We start from the raw sequence: 12,314 nt of genomic DNA on the forward strand, positions 1-12,314 counted from the left end.
CAGCACAGCAAAAACCGCAGAGAGGAATGGAAAGTCTAAAATATTCTCATTTTGCAGACTTTGTTATTATTATGCTATTATTATGACACTGAAATGATCAGTATTGATGCTGGGAAGAAAGGTTTAGAAAGCCCAACTGAAAATTCTAAGAAAAAGTACATGAATAAATGTACTTACTAACAACTCTGATGGAAATGAATGGGTTAATGGTGCAGAAAAAGTAGACCTGACCAAAAAAAAAAAAAGAAGCTTGGGGGCTTGGTGGACTTTTCATTCAACATACAGTTGCACAAGGATCAGTCATTCACTATTACACAGGTTGTCTGCCTTAAATCATGACCTCTGAAACTCAAGGTAAATCTTTTCTGGCCTTTAACTATTAACAATTTTATAATTTAATGTTTATTTCTTATTTCTTAACCATATTTTGCATTCTATAATGAATTTATGTATTACATTTTTATATTTACATGTTAATATTCTCTCCACAGCTAGTATGCAAATCACTGCTCTGATGGTAGTCTGGATATTGGGAACATCACTGGTGTTTCCACAGCCAGACACAGCAGCTACAGAGAAGGTGGCTGAAGATCCCATTCCCTGCTCTAAGGTGTGCACCTGTCAATACGATGATTTCATCTCGGAGCTCAACATGTACTGCAGTTTTCACAACTTCACACAAGTACCAACTGACATGCCACCATCCACTTATTCTCTCTGGCTGGATGGCAACCGGTTTACAACGCTCCCAGCCGCAGCTTTTCGGGATTTGACCAACCTGGACTTTTTAAATCTTCAGAATGGCCAGCTGACGACTATTGACCCTCAGGCTTTCAAGGGCCTTGGGTCACTAGCACATATGCACCTTGAGCGGAATCGCCTCCGGGTATTACCAGGTACAGTCTTCCAGAATACACCCAACCTTGCTTCACTTAGTCTGCATAACAACCAACTCAGTCGCATTGAGGAAAGACTGTTTGCAGGACTCTCACAAATGTGGCTTCTTAACCTAGGTTGGAACTCATTAACGGTCTTACCTGAGACAGCTTTCCATGATCTGCAAGGTCTGCGAGAGCTGATACTCGCAGGAAACAGACTTGCTTACTTGCAGCCACAGCTCTTTCAAAACCTTGGTGAGCTCAAAGAGTTAGATTTGACAGGAAATTACCTGAAGGTGATCAAAGCCAACGTGTTTCTTAAACTAACTAAACTGCAAAAGCTTTACCTGGGACAGAATCAGATTTTAACAGTGGTCCCCAGAGCTTTTGCAGGCATGAAGTCACTTAGATGGCTGGATCTGACAAACAATAAAGTGACTTCTCTACATGATGACACCTTCCTTGGCCTGCACAATCTCCATGTACTTCGCCTTTCTCACAACTCTATCACTGGAATTAGGCCTAGAACTTTCCGTGATCTGCAGTACCTAGAAGAACTAAGACTGAGTTACAACAGGATTAGAAATCTGGGGGATAGGATCTTCGAAGATCTTGGCCATTTAGAGGTCCTAGAACTAGAACACAATCAAGTGCAGGAAGCACACGTGGGGGCTTTCACAGGCCTCTCTCATGTGGCTGTCATTAACCTTTCTGGAAGCTGCTTCCGCACTCTTCCAGACCAAATGTTCAAAGGTCTGCCAAGGCTTCACAGCCTACATCTGGACAGAGGCTGCTTAACTAAGATAACAACTCAAGCTTTCAGAGGACTGTCTGGTTTAAGGAGGCTATTTCTGCAACGCAACAATATTTCTGTTGTGGAACACCAGAGTTTTGTGGATATGGTAGGCTTATCGGGACTTGATCTGAGTTCCAACAAGCTGGGTGCTCTCACCACCCATACATTCTCTGGCCTCAAGAATTTGGAGTACTTGCTGTTGTCCAACAATGAGTGTAGACAGTTTTTGCAAAATGGCACAAGGCAGATTCTTCCAAGGCTGCGCTACCTAGACTTGAGAGATAATGCCTTAACAAGCTTGGCCCCAGACTTCTCTGATAATATAGAAAAACTATTACTGTCTGGAAACAGGTGGAAATGTGACTGCAGCAACCTCCCACTTAGAAACTACGCGTTGAGGAAGTCACAGGTGATTCCTCGGCTAGTGGAGACCCACGCAGAAGGTGAAGAGCCTGATACGACAATCACCATATACAACAACATCACATGCACCAGCCCACCTCGCCTAGCAGGTCAGGACTTACGGGATGTGGACGGTGAACACTTCCAAAACTGCTAAGCTGCACTACAAAGACAGTTTTATGGAGCTGGTTGGTTAAAATTCTGCTATCAGCATTAGCATTTCAACATTGTAAATTACTTAAGTTTGATTTGAACATCAAAACTGCAATACTGAAATGTGTTTCATGTTCTTATATAGCTATTAACAGATAAGCTCCTGCCATCTCATGCTTTTACAGAAAATGCTATTTGTTTCTAAACATATCTGGATTCTCTTCAAAGGAAATCCCATGAAAACCAATATTCCTTTTGCTTCATTAGATATGTTAAATATGTGGTTGTGGTTGAATGTGATGACAGTTGGCAGATTGTCAACACTAGGAAAAACAAAATGTGATGCAGCAACTTCACAATGCTTTGTGACACATCAATTTATGTTAGTATTAGAGAGCATGATGGAATGTGAAGAGCTCAATTTGTAATACCTTTGCTGAAGTGCTTCATATGGATATGAGTTTGCCTGAGATATTTAATAAAACATTTCAAATGTGCAAATGTGGTTCATTGACTTTTGCTAAAATAGTTATAAAATGATCTGTAACACAGATAACTTAACTTTAGCACAGAACGTATTAAGATTATGATAAGGCCCGACAGTACTTTAATTGCAGTAATTTCAAGCAAAGTAAAATAATAATATTAATAATTATCATCATCATCATCATCATCATGGGCCTTTGAAATTTGAAGAAATGTTTGAACATGAATAACTCAAAACATTTCACAGATTAAATCCTGGCATTATCACTGGCCTGGCTTACCACAAAAATGAAACAGGATCTGTAATTTGGAACAAATGCATCAAAAATGTCTGAGTATTGGTTAGTTAAAATTAGAAAAAACATCAAGCAATCCTGTAAAATCGTATGAAGGCCTTGAAATAGTAGGTATAGTATGGCTATGCACAGCACCTGTAGGGGTGTCCAAATTCATAGCCTGCAATGCATCCACCTGAGGACCCGGCCTTCGCGGTCTACGTGGGCCGGGTCCTCCGAAGTCCCGGTAGGCCGGAAGTGAGCGGCTGTGAAATTGGACGGTCTAGCCTTCAGTTTTGCGTCATCAGATGTCTCGGTGGAGTTAAATAAACTCAGCCGTCTGCTCCTTTCTGTCTAAAATATAACAGGACACTGGCGTAAATATTCGATCATCTCAGACTTCTGTTTAATCGGTTTTCTGTTTGACGTTTATTCAGCTGTATGAAAACTATAACTTTAAGCAATTTTAGCACGGTAGCTAGCAAACTAGGAAAATTCCTGTTTAAAAGGTCATAAAAGAGTGTTAGCCAGCATAAAAAGAACATTTCCCTATATTTAGAAAAGTTACATCCTGGTGAGCTTACCTACCCTAACACACACACAACGCAACTTTGGAACACTATGCCAATTTAGTACTTGTTTGCTTTCACATTTTCGCGAAACTTTCGCGTTTCAGTATGGAAATTACTGGCAGCATTTGAAGGCAACACTGTTGTGAAGCTTCTCGTTTCCAATGGTAACCAAGAAGTACCCAGGGACTAGCAATTACACATTCAGCTCAAAGACACACCAACAACACAAAAAACGTTCTTACTTTAAATTAGTTTCTTTTTATACATTGTTATAAATGGATTTTAACCGTTCTTCGTGTTGGAATTCAATTTTGGAGAAAGTTAAACCAAATATTCCTACCATGGACTTTGACCTTTCACCTGTAAGTTGTGTTTTTAAACTTAAATCTTGCTAACGTCCGCTAATAACTATTTATTTACACAATTAATGCCGTTTTAACGTTGTATAGCCAGAGAAAGACGAAATCATCGCCATATATGAAAGACCAGCTGCTCTTTCCCTGAAGCTTCCTGAGGACTTCAACAGTTTTTCAGTAGATGCTGAATTTGAGGTCAGTGAATTTTTTTTTTTTATTCTTAATGATAGAAAAATCATGAAACCCAAGCAAACGAATGACTGATTATGATGACATGAATGATAATAATAAATACTCAATTTCCCTCTGTTTCTGTGATTCTGATTCTGAATGATCATTGTTATTTCTTATTTTTATTATTTTTATTTGTCTCGTTTCCCTCAATCAGGAGCTCCCAAAACCATTATCTGAAGAGATTTGCAAAACGATGGATGTTAGTGAAACTGTAGAAAGCAGTACATTAGCCTGTGTGGATGATGCTGAGGTGGGATATACTGGTCTGGTTAGAGCACAGCACCATAAAGCCACAGCATTTTAAATGTACTTTGTTTTCTTGTTATCATTAAAGGCGGGTGCTGGTGAGGATAATTCTGAGGTGTTGAATAAAGGAGTCAAGCTGAAGGCCTCTTTAAAACCAGACCTGGAAAATGTGAAATCCTATGATGGTTGCCCTGTTCTCTCACTTGCTGTAAGTTTGAAGAGTAGAAAAACATTATATGAAAGCAGTTATAAACAATGCAAGTAAATATTCTCTAAAAACTTACATTCAGAGCCTTGACCAGTGGGACTTGGATGATGCCCTTAAAAATCTAAAAGAGAACAAGCTGTCTTTGCAACCCCATGTAACAGTGGCACCCCTGAAAACGCATCAAGGTAAGTCATTATGAAACGATTCACTGAGGCTGTAGTGATCGATGACAGGTTTATGAACTGAATCTTTGTTTTGCAGGTGGTGGCACAGACAAGTTGCAGGAGAATATAATGGAGAAATTAGCTGCTTTCTGTAAGAATCAGACTGCGTCTGTGTTAGAACCTGTGAGTCCAGACTCCGACAAGTAAGTCATATCACTGCCCAGGATCCGTGAGCCTTTAAAGATAATATTATTATAATAATCGACCTTTTTCTTGCAGAGAAAATAGAATGTCGAGCAGATCAGTGGAAAAGTGCGGAATAGATTTGCAGTTAAGCCACCGGGAATGTTCCACTGTTTATATTGACCTGCGTTGCCCTGATCCCTCAGTAAAACCAGCAAGAACATCCCCAAGTCTTCCATCAGAGACGTCAGCCAAACACAACAACACTCACCAGAAAACATCACCTGCAAAGAAAAACAATTTAAAAGTGCACCGTGGATTGCATATGGGAGGCAGGTAAATACATCCTGCGTCAGGAACGTTGGTCACACTTCAGTTGTGCTTGTTTTCTTCATGCTCATGTTGTCATTGCTGTGCTTGCAGGGAAGAGACTGGAAAGAGTATGTTGCTTAAAAAAGTAAGGGAGATGAATAGAAATGAGAATAAATATCCTGATAAACGTATGCGTCATCCAGAGCTCGGCGTGGAAGCAAGCACAGATGTTAAGTCAGAACATCTGTGGGTAGATAAACAATCCGAACCTGAAGTGGAAAGCCCACAAACTGTTTTAGGAAGTTTAGTTAAAGAACCAAAACAGCAGAGGTATGGAGTTTGTTTTGTTTGCCTTTATTTGTATTAACTCTTATAAACAAATATGTTAACCGCGATGATGACGAACTATTAGGGACCAACTGAGACGACGGGTTAAGAAGGCGTCTCACCATGAACAAGCCCAGGAAACTCTTAGGCAGCTGGAAAAACATTGTCCAACCAAATCTGTGTCCGGGAAGCAGCCAGCTGCCGAAATGACTGATGTTCTCTATGAGTTTGTAAGTGTCACTTAATTCAGAGTAAATGCACAGTGCATTTCCCTACACTTACTACTTCCCATTTTTCAGGAAGCATCTCATCAAGAGCCAATCAGCACACTACCAGCAGGTATTGAAAGTAAGGGCTCCTTGCTGCTGAAAGTCAACCTCTGCAGTCCTGGTGTGATAGAAGACAGAGGACATGGGAAGAGAAAATATCCAGCTGCAACCAAATTGCACATCTATAACACTTTAGTGGCATGGTTTCTGTCTCTGGTTAGTGGACAGTGGCTTCTATCTTCTTATGTTAGCCATACTGTAGTTTGTTTTTTTGAGTTCTTTCCCCTCTGTGTTCATGTTTTGTCAGGTCGGTTCAGAGCCACGTAGCAGTGAAGACAAGATCAGTGCAAAGGTCCCATTCTGGGTTGCAGGACTTCACCAGCTGTGGACAGAAGATGGACTGGCTTTGCATGTTTTAATTGTGGCTCGTCACTGTTATCCAGCAAGGGTACATGCAAAACAAAAGAGGAAGAAATTACACACACAAAAAAACATTTAAACTGCACAAAACTGATCTTTTAAATTCTGATTTGAGCCAATTCAGTCTGTGGCCTAAATCAGACACAGGTCTGTATATAGTTTGCAAAGATTGTAGGTACATCATGAGTTCAGACTGAACAGTAAAATCAGAATTCATGTCACCGGTCTCTAACCTGACCTGAGAGTTGAGTGGAGATGTGCTGGCAGACACAGTTCCTTTTTTGTAATTACCCCCCTGCAACTTTTAGCTAAAACTTTCACCACCAGGATGCAAAATTTTACCAGCGACTCTTACTGCTTTTGAGACTTCTTTGAAGCTAACTTAGTTCCTCAAGAGGCTCTACCCTTTCCCAGATTGGCATTGTAAAATGCTTGTAGAAGTTTTTTTTAATGCTTTGCCTGCTTAAATAAAGGATAAAGTGACATGGTACTTGGCATGACATGAAAGTATGGCCTGGCTCTAGTTCAGCTGCACAGGCTATCGCTTCAACAAAGTGGTCTGATGTTTTGGATATAAACTCGTTGTGATTATCTTTTCACATTAAAACATTTTTTAGCTATTTTTTTGGAAGGAATTTTACTGTCAGAGTCAAGATTCTCCTTCCTTTAACGGCATCCTGACACCTAATACAGAAGTAATAGCCACTGCATCAGAAACAGTATGTGAAAGCTTTGTTACTGAATGGGCAAACAAACAAAGGGATGTAAACCGTGGCTCAGATTTGAGTGCTAAGGCATGCAGTGTGAATGTAGCCTTTGTCTCATGAATTTGACAGTGACGCAGATCTCATATTTGTTTTCTAGAAACGGGACACAGACGTCTATGCACCTTTCTATAATAATGTCTGCAGGTTCCTCTCTGAGACCTCACTCACTGCAATTACCAGCTGGCTGCCTCACCTTAAAAACCTGTTGGACCAGCGACCCTGCACCTCTCCCATCCACCTCCCTTCATCTTGTTTAAATTGTTATATCTCTGCCACCTCCAACCAAACGGTGGGTTGCTGCAGGAAGGTTGCTTTAAGACTCCCAACATCAGAGCACTCAGATGTTTTTCCTTCCTGCTCACTGTATTTTGTTTTTTGTTTTTTGTTTTTTAGGTCATAGAGAGGACATTTGGTCTAAGTCCAGGTTTTTACTGGCAGACAGTGGAAACTCGGGATCGTGCTTTTAAGGGGAAAGAGACCACACAGGAGGTGCACACAGAGGTGAGCGGGGTGTCTTTAAAAGTGCTATCTGCAGGAGTAATTGTGCTTTCTTTAACGGCTTTCTTTTGATTGCAGGAAGCACAGAGTCAGAGGAACAGCAGGGACTAAATTTATTTTTACTCGACTTTGTTGTAGGTGTCAGTTGTTCTGGGGTGCAGTGGCTTCTTTCAACATCCTCTTCTAACACACTACACCCTCCAGCTGGTCCTAGACTCAGGACTCGATGTGTGTGGTCTCCGGCTGCTTTATCCACCACAGGAGCTTCTGAGTGAGCGCTTTGGTAGGACATAACTAATACCATCTGTGCTTAAAGTTACTCCACTTGGCCTGGATGCTTGTTTTTTTACTGATTAAAAAAAGCCTTTGAAAACGTCTCCTCTCATTCAGGTAGAACAGCGGGTAGTCTGAGAGACCATGAGCCCTGTCATCCCGTTGTTACTCTAGCAGTCCGAGGTCCTTATGCCCACTCCTTGTTGAAGGACATAACTAGCTCCTTAGATTCTCTGCGGCCCAAAAAGGCAGAAACCACTTCCAGCGATGGTCTACACTGCAGAGATCAAGAACCACCATTCATCTATTCACCCCAACTGGCCAGTCAGGTCCACAGTGAGCTGTGCCTGTGGTTTTCAGGAAGACTGCAGGGAGGAAGTGCACAGGATCACAACAGGTGTGTGGAAAATGTTCTTGAACTATGTCCATGAAGTTTTTTTTTTTTATCAAATAACTGATTATTGCACATTTTCCACCACCCTGGACAAATTCCAGGGTATTTATTACATTTAATTGATGTCATTAACTGATGGGTGTTGGTGTAATCCTGTGGGGATGACTGGAGCTTATTTTAAAGTGTTACAGTGTGATGTTTTTAGAATCAGCTACCTAACATTTTCTTTTTAGAAGTGTGCCTTCAGATGACAGAGCTGGAGCCATCCTGTCCAATCCAAGCAGATCATCTTCTTTCCTGTGTGCCACAACTAAAGGTATGATAATTCAGCAAGTCCAAACTGTCACAGTAGGGAAAATTTGTCAGTGCTTACCTTTCATTTTTAACTTTTATCATCCTGAGTCAAAGTCCTTGTTTGTATCAAGGATAAAAACATTTTACTTGAGTGGAGCTCCTCTTCTTTCTCTCCCTAATTTGTGTAGCTGATTTCCTCCTCTTGGTGTCACCTGTTGTTCCTCCATGCTGCTATGGCCAAGTGCTGGCTGTATGTGAACGCAGAGGCTTCAGTCTTAGAGGGCTGCAGAGACTGCAGGTTCATAGCCACGGGGCCTCCCTCCTGGGCCTCAGCAGCTTCCAGGTAGAAGAACCAAGACACTCGCTCAGTACACAGAGTCTTAGAGAGAGAAGCTCTAATCAATCAAATCTAAGCAAAAAAGGTTTTGAAAGTGATTGTCTTAGGTCTCAAGAATTATTCCTTCTATCTGTCTCAAAGGTTCATACTGAATTTGGAAAAAGAGCATTCAAATGCAGCTCTTTCCTGCTGGAATCAAATGAATTTAAGGCAGTTCAGGTTTCAAATGTTTTGCTTGAATAACCTGAATAATTAGTCATTATTATTGTACTGCTGTCCTTTGAGTTATTCTTTTTCGTGGTTAAATAAGGGTTAATAATAATAATAAAAATGCTAACAATAATAATAGAAGAGAAATATAATATGACTTTATTTTTACTCATAGGTACAAGTTAATCAGTAAAACATATAATAATATATAATTTGTTGGTAGGCATCTGTGTTCTGCAGTCCACCTGCTTCCACTCCAGATCAAAAAGAGCTAGAGCTGCCCTCTCACTGTCTCGTGTTACTGCTGAGAAAAGAAAATGCATCGCGTCACAGTGTCGGTCTACCATCAGGTCTCAAAATCTGTCTCAACCCTATAACATAATTCATCTCTGTAACGTGAAATGTCAAAATGTGTGTCTTATAATGCTGGAAGTCTTTGCTGTCAACATAATCTCGTCCAACTGTCATATGTTTCAGTGCTAATGAAAGAATTCAAAGCTCAAAAGCTTCTGGGTTACATTCACTCAGGAAAGGATGGTGTTCACACATCAGAGCCAAGCTTGTGTTTCCACACTGTACCGATCAACAAGAACTTATTCCAAAACTTTGGTAAGCAGTTTATGGTCAGTACAGATACGAGAAGACGATCCCGTGCTGTAACTCTCTACTTATATATGTTTTCTTTGTAGTTAGTTGCATGTGGGCAGTGCCAAATCCCTCCAGTGTGATCCTGTTTCATCACAGGTGTTCATTCAGACCTGACATGGAGCAGGTAGTAGTTTTGACTCTGTGTGGGAAGGACTTGACCCAAGGCCTCAGCCTCCTAAACAGAGTGCTGATAGAAGAAGGTAGAAGTATCTGAGAGCACAACTAGCTAAACAAACCTCATTCTGAGTGATTTTTTTTGGCCTCATCACAATTCTTTTAATTACCTTTATTGTTTCTAATTGATTGCAATACTTTTTTTTAATGTTATAGGTGATGAACAACATGCTAGATTTAGGCTCCTCAGCCTGAAGTGGCTTCCTGTGCTGACTCGACTTCAAGCCCAGGAGCTGAGCCCGTATGAGGTGGGAGATCCGCTCTGCTACACCAGCATGGAAACGCTGATGTCTTCTCCAGCTCTAGTGTGTGCTTTGAGAGGATTTGCTGATTTTTCTTCGTTGAGGAAGCTCCTACCGCATGACTGTCCTCAAAGCCTGAGTGTCCTCATGTCTCCCACACCTGAAGTGGCCCTCAGACAAGCCTCCCTTTTTTTCTTCGAGCATGAAATGATTCCCGGTAAGTTTGTTGTTCTCTATGAAAGGTGCTCTCAGTGATACATCAGAGCTGCTAACTTTCTGTTCAGACCCACAGATGCTGCTCACCGTGTGCCTGTTGAAACCACGAGCTTGGAATCACAGTCTCACTAAAATAGTCAGCAAACTTCAGCAGAGTGGCCTCACGTTGGTGGGCATACAGGTAGTGACCCATGACAAAAGTGGTGCTACTTCACTGCTGCGTGCAGAAAGTGGGCACAACCTGTGCTCTGGCCCCTCGCTGGCTCTCTGCCTTCAGGGAGAAAATGCTGTGAAGAGGCTGCTGGACATGCTGAGCCAAGAGGACTCTTCAATGTGGATGACCTGTCATGGTACGACCTACTTATAAGCTTCTGTGATCACTACCCTGTATACTCGTACACGAGAACAGGATTACCATGTAAGTATTATGTTTAAAATGTCAGTAACCAACGTTACAGGATCAGGATCGTATCAGCAAGCAATTATGGATGTAAGGTGGTTTTTTCCTGAGGGGCTCTGCTGTACTGAGACCAACACAATGAGACAGGAGCAGGTATGCTTGTTAAACACGGGACATGGGTAACCAGACTTCAAAGCCATCCTATGTTGAATACAAGGGTTGTAATTTTGGCTAAAAAACAGATGATTTGTTTTCCCCAGATACTCAGCTTATGTTCAGACCCATTAGCCTCCGTAGAGCGTCAGCGGAGCTGCACACTGACTCAAGCAGCTCAGGAAAGTCTTTCAGTCTCCTCTGAGTCACGACCAAATGGAGGTTCTGGTGTTTTCTTTAATATTTTATTTAATTATACGGTATTGTTGCTGACAAAACAGAGCTATGAGCACCTATGCCTTTTAATCATAACGCATTAGCCATGTACTCATATTAATGAATCCACATCTCCCCATTATTAAATATGACTCAGTTTAATTGACAACAGTGAACATTGCAGGGTTCACTAGTTATTTTTAAGCAAATATGTCCCTTTAAATGATTTATCTTTTTGGCAGAGGTTCTCTTGGAAAGGATGTTGAAATATGACTCAGTTCCAGGTAACCTTTGTAAGCTGTATGCAAACAAATGTTCTGTTTTGCTTGTTTGTTGGTACTAGGGTCCCTGAAGCACAGGCAAACAACCTGTCTGCTGATACCCTTGAACGCTACACCAGGCAGCCAAGTGCCTTCCCAACTGGAGATAGTGGAGCAGGTGCTGGGATCAGACTGCCATCTAATGGCAGGAAGGATGAGCATCCTAGATGATGAGCAGCAAAAACATATATCAGAGACACTTAAAGCGTCAAGCATAAGGGAGAAGGTGAGGAATGGGACCTTGATACAGGTTTATTTGGACCATAAATTCATGCAGACAGTGCAGTCAGATGCTGACTTTGGCTGTTTTCTTATGCTCTCAAAAGATCAACTCAACTCCTTGTCTCATCGTGGCTCTCCGAAGAGAAAATATCGCAACTGAGTTTGGCCTGATTCTTAAAAGGTATGGAGGAAAAACAAACTTGATAAACGTAGACTTTGTTTATTTATTTTTTTAAATTCTGCATTATTGCAACAGGATTTACAAGGAAAGGCCAGACCTGGAGCAAGTAGGGAAAAGCATTGTCTTCCCAGAAAATGAAAAAGAGGTACACCTGAAAAATATCAACTTTTGATTCTTTTTTTATTCTTAATATATTTAAATAAACCACATCCTCAGCAGCTTAATAACCCTAACAATGTGTTAATATACATTTGAAGTTTGTTCATTTTATATTGTTTTCCAGGCTATGCTGCTGATATGCTACCTATTTGATACCTTGTCTTCTGAGAGCTGTGATGTCACTGTGCCATAAACATTCAAATGTGTGCACGTATAAGCATATTTTCCAAAGGTTGCTCCAAAAAGTGCATAGAAATTTATAGCTTTCACTTGTTTTACTTTTTAGATATTGTTCAATAAATATTTATTCAAAAACAGCATTTTGCCTC

General features: G+C 41.0%; 2 protein-coding genes across 7 annotated transcripts; both read left to right on the plus strand.

Moving 5' to 3' along the window:
- Positions 1-285: 285 nt before the first annotated feature.
- Positions 286-2,730, plus strand: igfals (insulin-like growth factor binding protein, acid labile subunit). Its single transcript, XM_085454615.1, has 2 exons — positions 286-354; positions 492-2,730. The coding sequence occupies exons 1-2, from the start codon at positions 336-338 to the stop codon at positions 2,231-2,233; spliced, it is 1,761 nt and encodes a 586-aa protein (XP_085310741.1). The 5' UTR covers positions 286-335; the 3' UTR covers positions 2,234-2,730.
- Positions 2,731-3,242: 512 nt separating this feature from the next.
- LOC146711669 (dynein axonemal assembly factor 8) lies at positions 3,243-12,303 on the plus strand. Of its 6 annotated transcripts, none has more exons than XM_085454605.1 (28): positions 3,243-3,924; positions 4,012-4,113; positions 4,307-4,402; positions 4,487-4,606; positions 4,689-4,791; positions 4,868-4,973; positions 5,050-5,289; positions 5,377-5,595; positions 5,678-5,822; positions 5,892-6,077; positions 6,169-6,309; positions 7,146-7,337; positions 7,442-7,549; positions 7,685-7,829; positions 7,910-8,216; positions 8,450-8,529; positions 8,696-8,850; positions 9,278-9,404; positions 9,532-9,663; positions 9,744-9,902; positions 10,033-10,335; positions 10,403-10,684; positions 10,778-10,887; positions 10,995-11,109; positions 11,447-11,649; positions 11,750-11,826; positions 11,902-11,971; positions 12,110-12,303. In XM_085454605.1, exons 1-28 carry the CDS (start codon positions 3,838-3,840, stop codon positions 12,176-12,178), a joined length of 4,179 nt encoding a protein of 1,392 aa, XP_085310731.1. In that variant the 5' UTR covers positions 3,243-3,837; the 3' UTR covers positions 12,179-12,303. The 6 variants fall into 6 exon arrangements, with proteins under 6 accessions (XP_085310731.1, XP_085310730.1, XP_085310733.1 ...); XM_085454604.1 differs by having other exon boundaries at positions 3,244-3,924; positions 8,447-8,529; XM_085454607.1 differs by having other exon boundaries at positions 3,244-3,924; positions 7,937-8,216; positions 8,447-8,529.
- The last annotated feature ends 11 nt before the right edge of the window (positions 12,304-12,314 follow it).

This window comes from Copadichromis virginalis, linkage group LG4 (assembly GCF_057382275.1).
Source record: "Copadichromis virginalis isolate Kocher_CV1m ecotype Utaka linkage group LG4, C_Virginalis_male_GT1.1, whole genome shotgun sequence".
Classification (NCBI taxonomy): domain Eukaryota; kingdom Metazoa; phylum Chordata; class Actinopteri; order Cichliformes; family Cichlidae; genus Copadichromis; species Copadichromis virginalis.

Coding starts and splice junctions, on each gene's coding strand:
- LOC146711669 (XM_085454604.1), top strand. CDS start 3,838: ATGGATTTTAACCGTTCTTCGTGTTGGAATTCAATTTTGGAGAAAGTT. Junction 3,925..4,011: donor TGGACTTTGACCTTTCACCT/GTAAGTTGTGTT, acceptor AACGTTGTATAG/CCAGAGAAAGACGAAATCAT. Junction 10,888..10,994: donor ACACAATGAGACAGGAGCAG/GTATGCTTGTTA, acceptor TGTTTTCCCCAG/ATACTCAGCTTATGTTCAGA.